Source organism: Cavia porcellus, unplaced genomic scaffold, assembly GCF_034190915.1.
Source record: "Cavia porcellus strain 051 isolate PalLab524CR breed Dunkin Hartley unplaced genomic scaffold, mCavPor4.1 scaffold_1, whole genome shotgun sequence".
Lineage (NCBI taxonomy): Eukaryota > Metazoa > Chordata > Mammalia > Rodentia > Caviidae > Cavia > Cavia porcellus.
The window spans coordinates 135,035,676-135,053,659 of record NW_026947484.1 but is presented as its reverse complement, the minus strand read 5'-3'; the positions used below and the strand labels follow the sequence as shown (position 1 = coordinate 135,053,659).

Below are 17,984 nucleotides of genomic sequence, written 5' to 3'. Positions count from 1 at the left end.
GGGAGATTCAGCTGAGCTGACATGGGAGGACAGCCTGACTTTGTGGCCAGTTGACGCCATGATGTATTTCTCAAGTGGTCTGAATAGATGATGGGTTGAGACCAGTGTGGTGGTGCACACCTGTAATCCCAGCACTTGAGAGGCAGAAGCAGGAGGGTCACAGCAAGTCTGAGCCCCACCTGGGCTACATAGTGAGTGCAAAGCCAGCCTAAACTATATAGCCTATCTCAATAAAATAAAATACAAAATAAAATAAAATATTTTTAAAATGAGATAATAGGTTGGTATGTGTTGTATGTAATGTGTTGCATTACAAACAGTGTTAGCTTCCCCCTTTTTTTATAATGTCCAGGTGAGGGGGCTTCTTTTTTTCCTTTTTTTTTCAAATCCATTTTGTTCAAAGATAAACAGAAAAAAAGAAGAAAAAACTATAACAATTTCAAAGCACATCAATCAAGGGGTAACAACGGTACATACATTGCACATTGTCATCCCCAAATCATTCATCCAGAGCACAAGACATCTTCTTTCAATTGTCCAAAAAATACTAGTACAAATCTTTCTTTTCAGCAAACTCAGAGAAATCAATAATATAACTATTTTAACTATTTATATATATACATATACATACACGTTTTTCTTTCAGCCTGCCACACTGATGAAACAATATGATTTTTACACATGTGTGTCTTATTTATTTCACTAATGAGTATGTTCTTGAGTTGCATCCATTTACCTATAAAAGTGTCCAGTTTATCATTATTTATGGCTGAGTAGTACTCCATTATATAAAAATACCACACCTTTTTATCCATTTCTCAGCCAATGGGCATTTAGATTGTTTTCAAGATCCAGCTATTATAAACTGTGCTGCTGTAAACATGGGTGCAGTTATATCACTGTGGCATGATTTTTTAATTCTTTTGGGAAGATACCCAAAAGGGGAATGGCTGAGTTGAATGAGACCTCCATACTGATTTCCACAGTGGTTGCACCAATCTGCGTTCCCACCAACAGTGGAAAAGGGTTCCTTTTTCCCCACAGCCCCTCCACCATTTGTTATTGGTTGATTTCTTGATACTAGCCATTCTTTCCAGGGTGGAGTGGAATCTCTGTTGTTTTCATTTGCATCTCTCAAAGGACCAGTGATGTTGGGCATTTTTCATATATTTATTTGCTGTTTGCCTTTCTTCGTCTGAGAAGTGTGTATTCTTCTCAGATGCCCAGTTTTGGACATTTTTTTTAGTTCTTTGTATATTCTTGGTAGTAATCCTTTGTCTAAGGAACAGCTCGCAAGTATTTTCTCCCATGTTGTGGGTTGTCTCTTGACTCTGTTGATGGTTTCTCTTGCTGTGCAAGAGCTTTCCAGTAGGATGAGATCCCATTTGTTGATTCTCTGAGAAATTCCTGTGTAATCTGGCTTTTGTTCATAAAATCTTTGCCTACACCAATGTCTTCAAGAGTTTTACCTACTCTGTCTCCCAGCAGATTTAATGTTTCTGTTTTAATGTTAAGATCTTTGATCCATTCTGATTTTAACTTAGTACATGGTAAAAGATATGGGTCTACTTTTAATCTTCCACATGTGTAGAGCCAGTTCTTCAGGTGAGGGACTTTCATCATTTACTGATCAAGTGTGTGTCTAATAAGCTCACAGGCTTGCTTCCTTCAATACAGCTTGATGCATCAAGAGCCCATATGCCCCTGATTTAATCTGATAAATGTGTACTTTTTATTAGCTTGATTAATTTATCAGTTTATGTCTCAATGGTTGTATTGTGCAGCTGGTACTATTCTTGATAAGTTCCAGTGGTTTTCTGTTCACACAGATAGGTTTTTCTACCTTAACACTTGGACTCAGATGAAACAAACTGCTGCTTTGTAAAGTAGAATCGCTCAGGAAAAGGCAGTGCCTACAAGATTCTATTCTATTCAACATGGAATAACTCAGAGGAGGGTGTAGCCTACTCACCACACTTAAATTGATCTTTAAGGAAAAGTCTTTGTGCTGTGATGATGAACATTTAGTGACTTCAGATTTCAACTTCTTGGGCAGGTCTGGTCCAGCCGGAGTTGGGAATGGAGGGCAAGACAGACAGCTCAGTTTAGGAAATTTCAAGAAGTGCTAATAAAACTTAAGAACCTCCCTATTTTTAGCCAGAGATAAAGCTCTCTTTTAAAATCATCCAAAAGCTGGTCATGGTAGCACACTCCTCTAATCGCAGCCATTTGGGAGGCTGAGGCAGGAAGGTCATAAGTCCAAGGCCAACCAGGGCATCGGGAAGACCTTGTTTAAAGTAAAATAAAAGGGCTGGGAATATAGCGCAGTGCTAGGTACAGTCCTGGTATAACACACACGCACACACACACACACATGACTTCTCACAGAGTAATACTCAGATATATTGAGAGCTTTCAAAGTCAGTGAATGGGTGAGTTTGAGGAATTTGTGACACTGTATTCATCCCAGAATTTCCCTTACTGATGAACAAGTGGTTTGAATTCTCATAATTACAATCATATTGTCACATTGTCTTTCAGTTAAGACTTTGTTTTCAGAAGTCTTTTCTTTAAACGTCCAAATATTATGCTGGGTGTGGTGATGCATGCCTGTAATTCTAGCACTCAGGAGGTGAGGCAGAAGCATCACTGAGAGTTCAAAGCCAGCCTGAGTTACATAGTAAGATCCTCTTTCTTTCTTTCTTCCTTTCTTTCTTTCTTTCTTTTTTAATCGGTATCAGGGATAGAACTCATGACTGCATGCTTGCAAGGCAGGCGCTTATGCCACTGAGCTAAATCCCCAACCCTGTAAGATCCTCTTTCAACCTCTGCTTCCAAAAATATGGCTAAATGTTTCATAGAAGGAAGAAAGCATACATCAGTGGTGGTAAACCTATGGCACATGTGCTGCAGTGGGCTATTTATATAATTGAAAACTCTAAATATTTTTTCCACCCCTGGCATACAGCATATTAGAATGGGTTCTTTCAATCATATTGCTAGACAATCACTGCTCTTTAGCAAAAACCATAGAGTAAACAGAAGGCCTGAGGGTATACTCAGTGGCAGAGTGCTTGCATAACAGGGACAAAGCCCTAGGTTTGATTCCCAGTACTGTAACAACAGAAAGAAATGCAGGCGTATAAGGGAAAGATTCACAGGGCAGGTGAATTATGGTACAGAGGAAAGAACACTGGAAAAGTGCCATGACCTGCTTTCCGGAGCAGAGTCAGAGGCCGTCTACAAGGACGCAGAGAGGCGCAGCGAGAACCTTAACACCGAAGCGCTGAGGTGCCTGAAGGAAGCGACCTCCAGATTTTCCCAGGCTGACTTTGGCATTCTGACGTTTTCTCGGCAGGTAACAGTTGAGGATTTTGAAGTGGTTTGTACAGGTCTGTACCGGGCATTATGTATCCGGGAGAAATACATGCAGAAGTCATTTCAAAGGTTCCCTAAGACCCCCTCCAAGTACTTGCGGAATATTGATGGCCAAGCTTGGGTCGCAAATGAGAACTTTTATCCAGGTAACTTGTTCCCTTATAAAATGTATAGAAAATACCTTTTGGTTTTAGAACTAAAGAATAAATTTAAAACATGCCCGTATATTATAAGTAAAATCAGAGTCATTTTGCTCCTGTGATTCCAAGCAATACTGTGTCTCTCTAAGCCTACATTAGCTCTGTATTTCTCCTTGCTTAAATTATTGTAGTAAACTTCCTAATTACTCTGCTACATTTCAGTATCACCCTTTTTCATCCTCATTTTGTTGCTGCTTATTAAAAAACAGATCTGAGCACACCTTTTATCTGACAAAAACCTTTAGATGTTCCTTGTTACATACAAATTGAGTCTGGTCTTCAGCCTGGTGTTCAGGCTGCATTTTATTTGTTTTTGTGGACTTGCATACTCAAGTTATTTCCAAAGTAACCTCCCCCACTGCTGTATTTACTGTGGTTGGAATTAGCGCCCGATTGCCATATACTTAAATGTTTTCCTGCTCTTGTCAGGCATTTGGTGGTTCCCTGTCCCTATCCTGAGATTGCTTTTATCCTGGCTTATTCACCCTGTGTTCTGATCTGTAGATCCATCCTAGTCTTTCAGAGCACAGATCAAATACTATCATTTTCTGCCTGTCTCTGACTTCTGCACAAAAGTAAGCTACAAGCCGGGTGCAGTCGTATGTACCTATAACTCCAGCAATGAGGGAACTTGAGGCAGAAGAATCAAGTCCCACCTGAGCAATTTAGTGAGAACTTACCTAAAAATAAAAAAGGGTCTGTGAATGTAGCTCAGTGGTAAAACACCCTGGGTTTGTTCTCAGCAATACACACACACACACACACACACACACACACACACACACACACAGAGTAAACTACATGTGATATTATTGCATACCTCAGTTTTTATTTTCTGCTTTGTATGTTGTAATAATCATATATTAATGATTTCTATTGTGTAACTATCACAATTGATTTAACCAATTCCTATTTTTAGGTTTTTAGATTTCTTTTAAAAACATTTCCAATAAGGCCACAGTAGAGCCAGATGCTGTGGTGCCTGCCTGTAATCCCAGTACTTTGGAGGCTGAGGCAGGAGGATGGTTGCCAGTATGAGGCCAGCCAGGAATACATAGTGGGTTCAAGGTCAGCCTAAACTACATAGCAAAACCCTGTCTCAAAAAAATAAAAAAACTTACCAACCAAAACAAACAAACAAAAAAACCAGAACAAAACAAAACAAAGATATAATCAACAGCTTTATGTATATTTTTTGTGAAATTGTTTTTTGTCTTTAAGATTATACTCCTAGAACTAAACTTTCTAGGAAGGCTAAGAAGGCTAATATTTTAGATTTTGAACTCCTAACTTGTCATACTGGTAAAGATCTTAGGTTCCACTACCTTCTTTCTGTAATTCCTTTTTTTAATTAGCAATAATCATGCCTCAGGTAAACATCGTTGGCTATGATACTGCCACTGCACAAAGCCAATTCCTTTTTTTAAAATTTTGTCTTTTTTTTTTTTCAGGCAAGGCCTCTCTGTGTAGTCTAGTTATGCATCACCATGCCCAGTTTGTAAGTCCCTGACACTCAGGAGGCTGAGCCAGGAGGATTTCAGGAGTTGGAGGCCAACCTGCATGACCTAATGAGTTCAAGGCCAGCCTGGACTATAGAGCAAGACCCTGTCTCAAAAAAGAAAAATCATATTAAACATATGTCCAGTTTGATAACTGTTAAACTGATTTACCCATCCTATGTAATATTAACATTTAGGATGTTTGTCTTGTCTTTGTTTCCCTTAAATGTACTTCTTCTAATATGTTTAAGTATAAGAATTAGAAAACTTTAAAATTTTATTAGTATCTTAAACATATATAATGATCACGTTCATCATAGGAATTTATACCTGTACATGATATAGCATACATCTTTTTTTCCCGTTCCACTCCTCCCCTAACAACCCCTCTTCCCTTCTTTATTTTTTGTTTGTTTTTTGGTATCAGGAATCGAACTCAGAACCTTGCACTTGCCAGGCAGGCACTGTGCCACAGAGCTATGTATTCCCCTTCTTATTTACAAAAGCCTTGTTTCCGTTTCTTTGTTCTATTCTTCTTTTCTTGTCCCTTGTTTCCTTTTATCTTTCCTTCTCCCTCGTTCCCCTTCTTATTTTAAGATTTTCTTCACATTTCCCAATATATATTATACATTTTGGTCCTTATTTATGTTTTAAATTTCTCACAATAGAGAAATCATATGATATTTCAATGTGTATCCAATTTATTTCACTTAAGAGTATGGTCTGAAGGTGGATCCATTTAGCTAGATATGTCGCAAGCTTATCCTTTTTATGGCACTGTATTATTCCACTGTATTAAAAAAATCACATCTTCTTTATCTGTTCATCAGTTATGGACATTTAGGTTTTTTTCTAAGATTTAGCTATTACAAACCATGCCGCTATTAACATGGGTGTGTATTCATCACTATGGTATGATGCTTTTAATTCTTCTGGGAAGGTACCAAGAAGAGTATAACTAGGTCAAATGGCACCTCTAGTTTTAGTTTTTTGAGGAATCTCCACAATGATTTCCAAAGTGGCTGCACTGGTCTACACTCCCACCAACAATGGAGCAGGGTTCCTTTTGCATCACAGCCCCATTAGCATTTGTTATTGCTTGATTTCTTGATAATATCCATTCTTTTTGGAGTGAGATGAAATCTCACGATTTTTTTAGAATGTACTACTTCTTCTTTTTTTTTCTTTTTTGGTTCCACAGATCGAACTCATGACTTCACACTTGCCAGGCAAGTGCTTGTGCCACTCTGCTATATACCCAGCCCCATGATTGTTTTTATTTGCTTTTCTCAAATAGCTGATGATAGTGAACATTTTTTCATATATTTATTTGCCATTTGTACTTCTTCAGAGAAATTTCTATTCATTTCAGATGCCCATTTTTGTATTGGGTCTCTAAATTTGGGGGGTAATTTGTTTAGTTCTTTATATAGTCTAAATATTATTCCTTTATCTGAGGAACCGTTGAAAAAAATTTCCCCACATTTGGCCTCTAAGAACTAGAAAACTAATATTTGATGTAACAATGTATTGTACTACTTCTTTCATAGTTCTTTTCTCCAGATTTTAAAGATAAAATGTGGCCAAGGGTTTAGCTCAGTGGTATAAATGCCTGCTTGGCAAACTTGAGGTCATGAGTTCGATCCCCAGCACACACACACACAAAAAGTAAAGACAAAATGTGCAGACTTTTTTCTTTGTATATTATTTTTTTCACTCCAACTTTTGATACCACTTGCAAACAGGATTGTTTCTTATGACTTGGAAAGTAATAACAAGGTAGTAAAGAAGTTTAAATGAAGGTGAAAGATTGGGGATATAACTCAGTGGTGAGCATTTGTCTGGTACGCACAAAGCATTGAGTTTGATCTCAGAGAGACAGAGACAGAGAGACACAGAGAGAGATCATATTTGTTAAAGAGATAAATGCTGAAAAGCTCTGACACTGGGGACCATCCTTGGGTCTTCTTATGTGAAAATAAGGAAACATTTGCCCACTTACACTTTTTAGTTCCTTTAGCAGAAATTGCATGTGCTATAAGAGATAGAAATATAATTATAATGAAATTATAATTCTTGATATAAAGTTTTATATCTGTCTTTATATTACATTAAAGGTGGAGCCTGGAGGATATTTAGGGATGTGAAACTATTCTGTATGGTACTGTAGTGAGAATGCTATGGTAATTTGATAACGTATAATGACTTATCATAATACGTTATCAAATTACCATAGCATTCTCACTTATCATTATACATTATCATTATACGTTATCAAATTACCATAGCATTACCATAGGATGCTAGGGCTATAGCACAGTGACACAATGCCTGCCGGGCAAGTGCAAGGTCCTGAGTTCAATTTTAATTATGAGTCAGTTTGTTTCATCAGTTATAGCAAATACACCACGCTGATACAGGGCGCCAGTAGTGGAGGTTGTTATGTACTTGAGGGCATACATGTAAATGGGACTTCACACTCAATTTTTCTGTTAAAACTGGACTCGTCTATTTAAGATGCATCCATTTTCCTACAAATGACTCAGATTTATCTTTCTTTGTGGCCAAGTTGTATTCGTTTGTCTATAAATACCACACTTTCTTTAAAAAGATTTTTTTTTGAGACAAGGTCTCATTGTATAATGCCTTAAACTCACTATGTAGCCCAGGCTGGCTTCAAACTCGAATGATCTTTCTGCTTCAGCCTCCCAAGTGCTGGGATTATAGGCATAAATCACCACACCTAACTGAATACCACAGTATTATTATCCTGTCATCTGTTGATGGGAATATGTTCTGCTTCCAAGATTTAATTTTTATGGGTTCTGCTGCTATAAACATGTATGCAGTATCATGGTAATATGTCTTCTTTAACTCTTGTGGAGGATACCCAGAAAAGTTGTAAGAGTTGTAACTGAGTCAAATTTGATTTCTATTTTTAGTTTTTTAAAAATAAATGAGACACAGAAGAACAAATTTACAAGATTTCTCATATGGGAATCTCAAGGTATAAATAAAGAGCAAAATAAAAGATATATGATAGAAAATATGAAGATAGACTTTGTGAAGATGAGAAAAAAGGATTTAGGGATGGGGAGACAAAAGAGAAGGGAGAAGAAAAGGATATAAAAGAGCATTAAAGTTTTATATGTATAGATATCAATTCTCCACAATCAATATACTTGCAAATGTGCTAATAAAAGAAAGACAAAAATTAAGTTAAATCCCAGCACTCAGGAGGATGGGGAGGAAGATTGCCAAGATTTCAAAACCAGCCTGGGCTACATAGTGGGTTCAAGGCCAGTCTGTCCCAAATAACAAAAGTCAAAAACAAAAAATTGGAAGTCTTTTAAAGAAAATGCTCTAGGACTAATAAAGGAGATTGGTTTAAATAAGGTAAAAATGTAAACTAATTTTAAACTGTTTTTAACTAATTTTACCTTTGCTTTTATGCAATTGTTTATTTGTTTTGACGTGAGATCTTGCTATATTTCCCAGGTTGGTCTTGAACCCCTGGGCTCAAGTAATTTTTCTGTCTCAGCCTCCTAAGTAACTAGGACTATAGACGTGATGTGGGCCAGCACCAACTTACCTCTATGCAATTATGTAATAAACTAATAAAATGCTTTGAAAAAACCTGGTGCAGTGGTTAACACCTGTAAACCCAGCATTTTAAGAGGCTGAGTCAAGAGGATCACAAGTTCAAGTCCTGCCTGGGCAACTTAGTGAGACCCTGTCTCAAAAAATATAAAGAAGCTAGGGTTGTAGTTCAGGGATCAAAACACATTTGAGTTTGATCCCAGTAAACACACACACACACACACACACACACACACACACACACAGAGCTCTTAAAAATCCTGTGATAATCAACTTCAGTAAAAATTTAAAATTATTTATGAGTAAATTATCAATTACTTTATGTAAGTAGCGCATCTAAAAAACTTGCAAATCATTTTTATACTAGATAAAATATAATTGGTTTTGTTTTGTTGTTTGATTTTTTGACATAGGGTCTCATTATAGTCTCTAGACCAGACTCAAACTCTCCATCCTTCTGCTCAACCTCCCAAGTGCAGAGACTACAGGCGAGTGCCACCATACCTAACTTAAAGTATTATTGCAACAATCATTTTTACTATGAATTTAGTCACCTGTGAAATATTAATGTGAGATAAACTTTATTAAATAGATAAATAAAGTTGAATAATTACAACTTATGAAGTTTAAATGCCAGGCGAATGAGATTTTACAGTATTTCATATTTTGCTATTTTTACATGATCATTTATCTTCTGTGCTGATCTAATACTCTGTGTTTTGTTGAAAAAGTCTTTACGCCTCCTCCAAAGAAGGGAGAAGACCCCTTCAGAGCAGATAACCTTCCTGAAAACCTGGGCTATCACCTCCAAATGAAAGATGGTGTAGTGTACATCTATCCTAATGAAGCAGCTGCCAGCAAAGATGAGCCCAAGCCGTATCCTTACCCAAATCTGGATGCCTTCTTAGATGATATGAATTTTTTGCTTGCTTTAATTGCCCAAGGACCTGTGTAAGTGTTTTACAAGAGCTAAACAACCATCAGTGTTACTACTGATAGTAAGAATATTAAGTGCTTATGATGTTCACATGCTATACTAAATCCTTCATGTGCATTGTTTCTTTTACCTTTTAAGATTGCTCTGTGATGTATATTTAGAATTAAGAGTTTTATGAGCTGAAACTTTGGCAAGTTAATTAACTTGCCCAGCTGATTGAACCAGAATTCAAGCCCAAATCTGCTGACTTAACCCAGGGCCCTTAATTTTTTTTAAGGTAGCTTTTTGCTATGTAGTGCAGGCTGGTCTCAAACTCACTTGTAGCTCCCAGGATGGCCTCAGAATCATAGTACTCCTCCTGCCTCAGCCTCCTAAGTGCTAGGATTACAGGCATGTATCCCCATGCTCAGCCAGGACCCTTAACTTTGAAGGATGCTGCCTCTCCAGTGATTTTTGTGTGTTTGTATGTATGTTTGTTTGTGTTTTATTTTGAAACAGGTTCTCACTATGTAGCTCAGGCTGGCTTTGAATTCACTATGTAGTCTAGGCTGGCCTCAAATTTGCAGTCATTCTCCTGCCTCAACCTCATGAGCGCTGGGATTACAAGAATGTGTCATCATACCTGGCTCCACTGATTTTTTAAATGCCATCCCAAGCCCCTCTTACTATTGTATCCAACTTTATTTTTTTCCTTTTTAAGACAATTTTGATGAAAAATTAGAGCTCAATACTTTTCAGTGAGGTTAACTGCAGAGGTACCTGAAATATCATTTGTTATAAAAATTGTTTCCTGTGGGTGATAAGGGTCCTGATGGTTTTACAATTACATTTATTTTCTGTAAGGATGTGGAGTTTTTTAGAATTATATAATTTTATTTTTCACAGAAAGACTTATACCCATCGGCGCCTGAAGTTCCTTTCTTCCAAGTTTCAGGTCCATCAGATGCTCAACGAGATGGATGAGCTAAAGGAGCTGAAAAACAACCCCCACCGAGATTTTTATAACTGCAGAAAGGTAAATAGTTTTGCTTCTCAGAAGTAATTTCTCATAGAAAACATTAATCCAGCAATTTTCAAGAAGGAAAAGAAGAATGACACTTTCTGATTAATCTAAAATTTTTGAAGGTTTAGTGGTTTTAGTTAAAGCAGAAAGATTAAAAATGTCATATCTATTGTTTGCTCTAGAAAAAGATTTATTATATTCTAGACATAAAAAGTTGTAAATAGCAGGCTTGGGGGTAGCTCAGTGTAGAGCACTTGTCTAATATATGCAAAGCCCTGAGTTCAATCTTCAGCATTTCCACAAATATTTAATTACCATCAACAACAAAAATAAGAAAAACAAACCTCACCAATGACTATTCTAGGATATGGAAGACCTTGTTATGATTTTTTTCTTCTGTTTCTTGACTATAAAGTTTCAGGAGAGATAATTAAATAAATCTGAGTTCCAGCATACTCACTTGTAAAATTGGGAAATATTTCTGCTAATACAGTTTACACAAAGATCATACAGCTGTAATCCCAGCACTCAGGAGGTTGAAGTAGGAGGATAGCTGTGAGTTCAAGGCCATCCTGGGCTACATAGTAAGTTCAAAGCCAGCCTGAGTTACATAGTGAGCTACATAGCCAGCCTGTCTCAAAAAAAAATTGAAAAATATGAAGATCATAAATATGAAATAAAGCCCTGCCTACAAATCAGCACCATGGGCAGACTGCCAGGGGGACAGCCAGGCCCCAGCCTTTTCCTGTGAGTCAGTGCCATTTGCAGACTGCATGGGAAGAGAACAAGAAGTCACCAAGAAACAAGCCCTCCCTGCAAGTCAGTGCCATATGTGAGCAACAGGGTGGGGGTGGGGAGAGCCAGATGCCAGCCCCTTCCAGTGCATGCACTAGGAAACAAGAGCCAAGTGCTTCCACCCCAAGCAACCAGATGATCTGGAGAAACAGGCTGCTATGATAGCTATTGAGGTAAAATATAATTTAATGCTTCTAGTTTTTGATGTTTCACTGACTTTGCAGGTCCAAAGTAGTATGATCATTTATTCAGAGGATAACAATATGCAATGTAGCATCTATGGGGGATCTCCTTCTAAAGATGGTAGCCATTATTGGTTCCCTATTGTCTTGTTTTGAAGTCCTGTATCATTTTCATTGTTTTGTTGGGTTGGGTTTTATTATGTTTTGTTTTTTTTTATTTTATTATATCTGCTAGCATGCACAGCTATTTAAATAACAAGGTATATTATGATTGACATTTTGGATTTACTATTGTCTTGTTTTATAGTCCTTTATTGCATTCATTATTTTGTTTTCATTGGTTCTGTTCTGTTCTGCTTTGTTTGATTTTTACTATGGCTGAAGGTATTAGCAGCTATTTTGAAGACAACAAGAGGCATTATGGTAACCATTGTTGATTTCATATTGTTTTGAAGTCCTGTGCCACTTACAGTGATTTGTTTTGATTGGCCTTATTGTTTTATTTTGCTTGGTTTTATTCTCTTTAGTATAAAAATAAATAAATACTAAATAAGCTAATGAGTGCAAAAGTCAACCAACTAGAAACACTTGCAAATGATTACAAGGAAGCAGGAATAGGAAACAGGAGTCTGACAGAAGATTCAGACCCAACTCCTGGATCAGCTCCCTGTCTAAGTTTGGGCAATCAAAAATTCAAAAATGCATTTTTTTCTGTGCGGACTTCATGAATTTCTTTTTGCCTTTTAAAAATGTTATTGGTACATTTTAGATATACATAATGATAAAATTTGTCATAGGGAATTTGTCCCTATACATGATACATCTTGCTCCTTTTTTTCCTGTACTACTCCTCTCCTTTCAATCCCTCTTCCCCTCCTTATTTACAAAAGTTTCATTTCTCAAACCAGATAAACAATGTGGTTTTTAAAAATACGTGTCAAATTTATTTCACTTAAAAGTATGGTCTCAGGGTACACCCATTTACCAAGAAATGTCTCAAGCATGTGCTTTATGGCAGAGTAGTGCTCCATTGTATAAAAAAAACCACATCTTCTTTATCCAGTCATTGTTTGCTAGCCATTTGGATTGTTCCCAGAGTTAGCTATTATAAAGTGTGCTGCTAATAAACATGGGTGTGTGTGTATCACTGTGGTATAATGCTTTTAATTCTTTTGGGAAGATATCAAGATGGGGAATAGCTGGTTTGAATGTAACCTCTACTTTTAATTTTTTTGAACAATCCTCACACTGATTTCCACAGTTGTAACAGTTTACACTCCTACCAGTGATGGAGATGGGTTCCTTTCCCTACAGCCTCACTAGCATTTGTTACTGGTTAAAAATTCATTTTGTAGGGCCATGGACTTAGCTCAGTGGTATAAGCATCTGCCTGGCAAGCACAAGGTCATGAGTTTGATCTCTAGTTCCAAAAATAAAAAAAAAGAAAATTCACTTTGTATTCTGATTGATGTGTTTTGAAATTTTGCTTTAAGGGGCTGGGGATTTAGCTCAGCGGCATAAGCACCTGCCTTGCAAGCAGGCGGTTGTGAGTTCGATCCCTGGTACCGATAAAAAAAAAAAAAAAAAAGAAAAAGACAAAAAAAAAAGAAATTTTGCTTTATTTTTTCTCTTTGAAATAAAATGGATTTAAAAAATTATCAGTCAAGAAATTCAAAAGAAGAACACTCTATCTGGACAACATGTCTCTGTGCTGAAAAACAAAAATCAGGGCAGTTGTTCTACATGGAAAAACAAGTATACTTTAACTGAACCTTGGGTTGAAAAAAGAAAGTGCTAAAAAAAAAAAAACACCTTCAAACAACAAAAACATAAATGAACAAGAAGAGGAAAAAGAAGAAGATTCTAAAATGTGTTTGTAATGACTCAACAAATTAGCCTATATTTACAAATTCATTTTGTAAAATTGTATGTGTAAAAATACTCAATGATTATCATCCCTGTGTCATAGAAATTATTCAATCCTATCTTCTTTGAGGAGTGAAAGCTGTGGATGCGACATTATTTTCAATTGTATTTCAATGGTGGATAACAGTCCCTATGAATCTTGTCTAGTCAACTGTAGGAAATACATTGAATATACATTTATACAGCAGAAACAAGCATTATCATTGCATCTACCCAAATTGTTCTCTTTCTTGCACAGACAAGTGCCTAAAGTGTCCTTGTCACATCAGCTGTTAGCTCACGCCCCTGTTGTCTACCCCTTTTCCCACCCACAGAGGGATTTATAGGTACTGTGGCCTCTAACAAAATAGTATAACTAGAGCTAATTTCTGGGTTTTATTTCTCTGAATATGCATACAGGTGGACACTCACATCCACGCAGCTGCTTGCATGAACCAGAAACATCTGCTGCGATTTATTAAGAAATCATACCACATGGATGCTGACAGAGTGGTCTATAGCACCAAAGACAAGAATCTGACCTTAAAGGAGCTTTTTGATAAATTGAAGATGCACCCATATGACCTGACTGTTGATTCCCTGGATGTTCACGCTGTAGGTTGAAAATTAATGTTAGTTTCACTCTTAAATACTTAGAAGCCACCATGTCTTTCTCCTGAAAGCCCTTCCTTCTCATATACCTCTTAACTCTGCTGCCTGGAGATAGCTCAGACAATTTGGAGGTTCACTCACTGCCAATTGTCCCAGATTTCATCCTTAGAGCCCAACTCCTTCCCTTGCTACACCCTTTGTGTGCTTGACTAGCACTCTATGTCCAGGCACCTCTGTTAATCACATCCTTCTATTTCCTGATTCAGGGCCGCCAGACATTCCAGCGTTTTGATAAATTCAATGATAAATACAATCCTGTGGGAGCAAGTGAGCTTCGGGATCTCTACCTGAAGACAGACAATTATATTAATGGAGAATATTTTGCCACTATCATCAAGGTGAGGAGCAATCAACCAAATCTACAGTGCCTTGCACAGTTCTTGAAGAGGAGAGGCAGGAGGAAAGAAAGGAAGAAAAGAATGGAGAGAAAGGGAGAGAAGGAAGCAGGGAGAGAGAGAAGGTACAGAGCTCTTTCTGGGGCCAACCACTACACAAATGAAGATAAGAATTTCATCTGAGCTGGGCATGATTGGTGTGCTCTAGTAGGAGAATCTTGACTTCTAGGCTGTCCTGGTCAATGTAAAGAGACCTTGTCTCAAAACAAAAATTTTAAAAGGGCTACAGATGTAGCTTAGTAGTGGGGCACCTGCCTAGCATATATGATGTCATCAGTTCAATATCTAGTAAATCAAGAAAATTTTTTCTTCTGAAACGTCTACTCTAGTGATGTAATTAATTAATTGATTAACATAGCAGTGCTTGGGATTGAACCCAGAAACCTCGTGAATGCTAGGTAAGTGCTCTACTACTGAGCTACATGGTCAACTATTCTTTTTTTTAGGTATCAGGGATTAAACCCAAGGTTTTCAAACAGCTACATCTCCACCCTTTTTCTATTTCTATTTTGAGACAGCGTCTCACTAAGTAGTTAAATTGTCCAGGTTAGGCTTGAGGCTGTGATCCTCCTGCCTCAGCCTCCTGGAGTGCTGGGGTTACTGGTGTGTACCACTTATTTAATTATTTGTTTTTAATTTTACTTTAAAGAGGAAAAAAACCAAAATTTCAAAACAAGATAATTAGAGGGTAACAATGGTTAATATATTGCATATTATTGTTTTTAAATTAGTTACTCAGAGAATAAGATATCTGTATTTAATTGTCCAAACAATATTAGCACAAACCATTCTTTTCATTGAAGCAATTAGTAGTACACCTATCTTAATCATCTTTTATACATATATATATATATATATTATACATATATATTTCTTTCAGCTTCTCACACTAGGAAGACAATATGATGTTTACACTTATGAGTCTGTTTTGTTCACTTATGAGTATGGTCTCTATATCCATTTACCACCAAAAGTCTCACGTTTATTCTTCTTTATGGCTGAGTAGTACTCCATTGTATAAAAATACTTTTAATCTATTCTTCAGTTTATGGGCATTTAGGTTGTTTCAAGATCTAGCTATTACAAATTGTGTTGCTACAAACATGGGTGCAGTTAAATCACTGTGGTATGGTGTTTTTAATTCCTCTGGGAAGATATCCAGGGGAATAGCTGGGTTGAATGGGACCTCCATCCTATTTTTAGGAAGAAATCTCCACACTGATTTCCAGAATGGTTGCACCAGTCTTTTCTCCCACCAGCAGTGGAGAAGAGTTTCTTTTTCCCACAGCCCCTTCAGCATTTGTTATTGACTGATTGGATAGCCCTTCTTTCCAGGATGAGGTGGAATCTTGCTATTATTTTAACTTGCATCTCTCAAATAACTAATGATGCTGAACATTTTTCATATATGTTTATTTTCTGTTTGTATTTCTTCATCCTAGAAGTGTATAGTCATCTCAGATTCCCATTTTTGATTGGGTCTTTAAATCTGAGAGGACTGAAATTTTTAGTTCTTTACATGTTGTTGATATTAATTCATTGGCTGAGGAACAGCTGACAAACATTTTTCCCCACATTGTGAGTTGTCTCTTCACTCTGTTCTTGGTTTCTCTTGCTATGCAAAAGCTTTTTAATAAGATGAGATCCTAGTTGTTGATTCTTTGTGATAGTTTCTGTGCGATATGGGTTTTATTCATAAAATCCTTGCCTATATGAATGTCTTCAAGAGTTTTACCTATTCTATTTTCCAGAAGATGTAATGTTTCTGTCTTAATATTAAGAGCTTTGATCCATTCTGAATTTAGTTTAATGCATGGTGAAAGATGGGTCTAGTTTTAATCTTTGGCATATGTAGAGCCAGTTTTTCCAGCACCATGTGGCTATCTTTCTTCCAGTGAATGTGTTTGGCACCTTTGTCAAAGATAAGATGTGTTAATATGTCTGGAGTTGTTTCTGCATCAGCTAATCTGTTCCATTAATTTTTGGGTCTGTTTTTATGCAAGTACCATGCTGTTTTTATCACAGTAGCTTTACAGTATTATTTCAAGTCAGGGATTGTGATGCCCCTATCTTATCGTTGTTGCCCAGGATTGTCTTTGCTGTTCTAGGTCTCTTCTGGTTCCAGATAAATTTTAGGATTGTTTTCTCTAATTCTGTGAGATATGCTATTGGAATTTTGATCCAAATTGCATTAAATCTGTATAACAATTTTGAAAGTATGGCAATTTTCACTATATTGGTTCTTCCTTCCCAAACGCAAGGGATGTCTTTCCATTTTATAATATCCTCTTCAATCTCTTTTTTTCAGAGTACTGTAGTTTTCGGTGTAGAAAACTTTTACATCCTTCATTAGACTGATCCCTAGGTATTTGATTTTTGTTTTGTATGCTATTGTGAAAGGTGTTGTTTCCCTGATTTCTCTCTCAATGAGTTTGTTATTTGTGTACAGCAAGGCTATTGACTTTTGAGTGTTGACTTTATATCCAATTATGCTACTAAATTAGCTTATTAAATCCACCAGTTTTTTAGTGGTGTCTTTGGGTCTTCTATGGAGAATATCATGTCATCTGCAAATAATGATAGTTTAAGCTCCTCCTTTTCTATCTATATTTCTTTTTATTTTCTTCTCTTGTCTAATTGCTCCTACTAAGGTTTCCATGACTGTGTTAAATAAGAATGGAGACAGTGGACATCCTTGTCTTATTCCTGATTTTAGAGAGAAAATTTTCACTTTTTGTCCATTTAGTATGATGTTGGCTGTTAGCTTGTCATAGATGGCTTTTATCAGATTGAGATTAAAGACCATCTATTTGAATTTTCTGTAGGGTTTTTACAACGAATGGGTGCTGGACTTTGTCAAAAATTTTTTGAATATCAATTGCGATGATCATAGATTTTTTCCCCTTGGCTCTGTTAATATAATATATTACATTTATTGATTTATGTATGTTGAACCATCCCTACATCCCTGGGATGAATCCTACTTGGTCTTGGTGTATAATCTCCTTGATGACAAGCAGCATTCTATTTGTCAGTATTTTATTGAGGATTTTTGCATTTATGTTCATTAGAAAAATTAGCCTGCAATTCTCTTTCTTAGTTGTGTCCTTTTCTGGTTTTGGTATCAGAGTAATGCTTGCTTCCAGGAATGAATTTGGGAGTACTGCTTCTCTTTCAATTTCATTAAAGAGTTTGAGAAGTAGTGGTGTTAGGTCTTCTTTAACTTTCTTGTAGAATTTGGCAATGAATCTGTCACAGTCTGTGTTTTTCACTGTTGATAGGTGTTTAATTACATCTTTGATTTAACTTATTGATAGAGTGTTATTTAAGATTTTTATGTCTTCTTTATTCAGCTTTGGTAATTCATATGTTTCTAGGAATCTGTCCTTTCTTCTATATTTTCCATCTTATTAGAACA

The 17,984-nt window shown here is 36.6% G+C and overlaps 1 protein-coding gene and 1 pseudogene across 1 annotated transcript in view; one reads left to right on the top strand and one right to left on the bottom strand.

Moving 5' to 3' along the window:
• The window catches only part of Ampd1 (adenosine monophosphate deaminase 1), a 38,644-nt gene that overhangs the window by 9,956 nt on the left and 10,704 nt on the right, over nt 1–17,984 (top strand). Inside the window, exons 4-8 of the mRNA XM_005007890.4 lie at nt 3,359–3,524; nt 9,409–9,628; nt 10,500–10,629; nt 13,920–14,114; nt 14,378–14,509. Coding sequence (XP_005007947.1) covers nt 3,359–3,524; nt 9,409–9,628; nt 10,500–10,629; nt 13,920–14,114; nt 14,378–14,509 — 843 coding nt within the window. The remainder of the gene's footprint in view (nt 1–3,358; nt 3,525–9,408; nt 9,629–10,499; nt 10,630–13,919; nt 14,115–14,377; nt 14,510–17,984) is intronic.
• On the bottom strand, nt 4,921–4,990 carry LOC111754375 (U4 spliceosomal RNA; annotated as a pseudogene).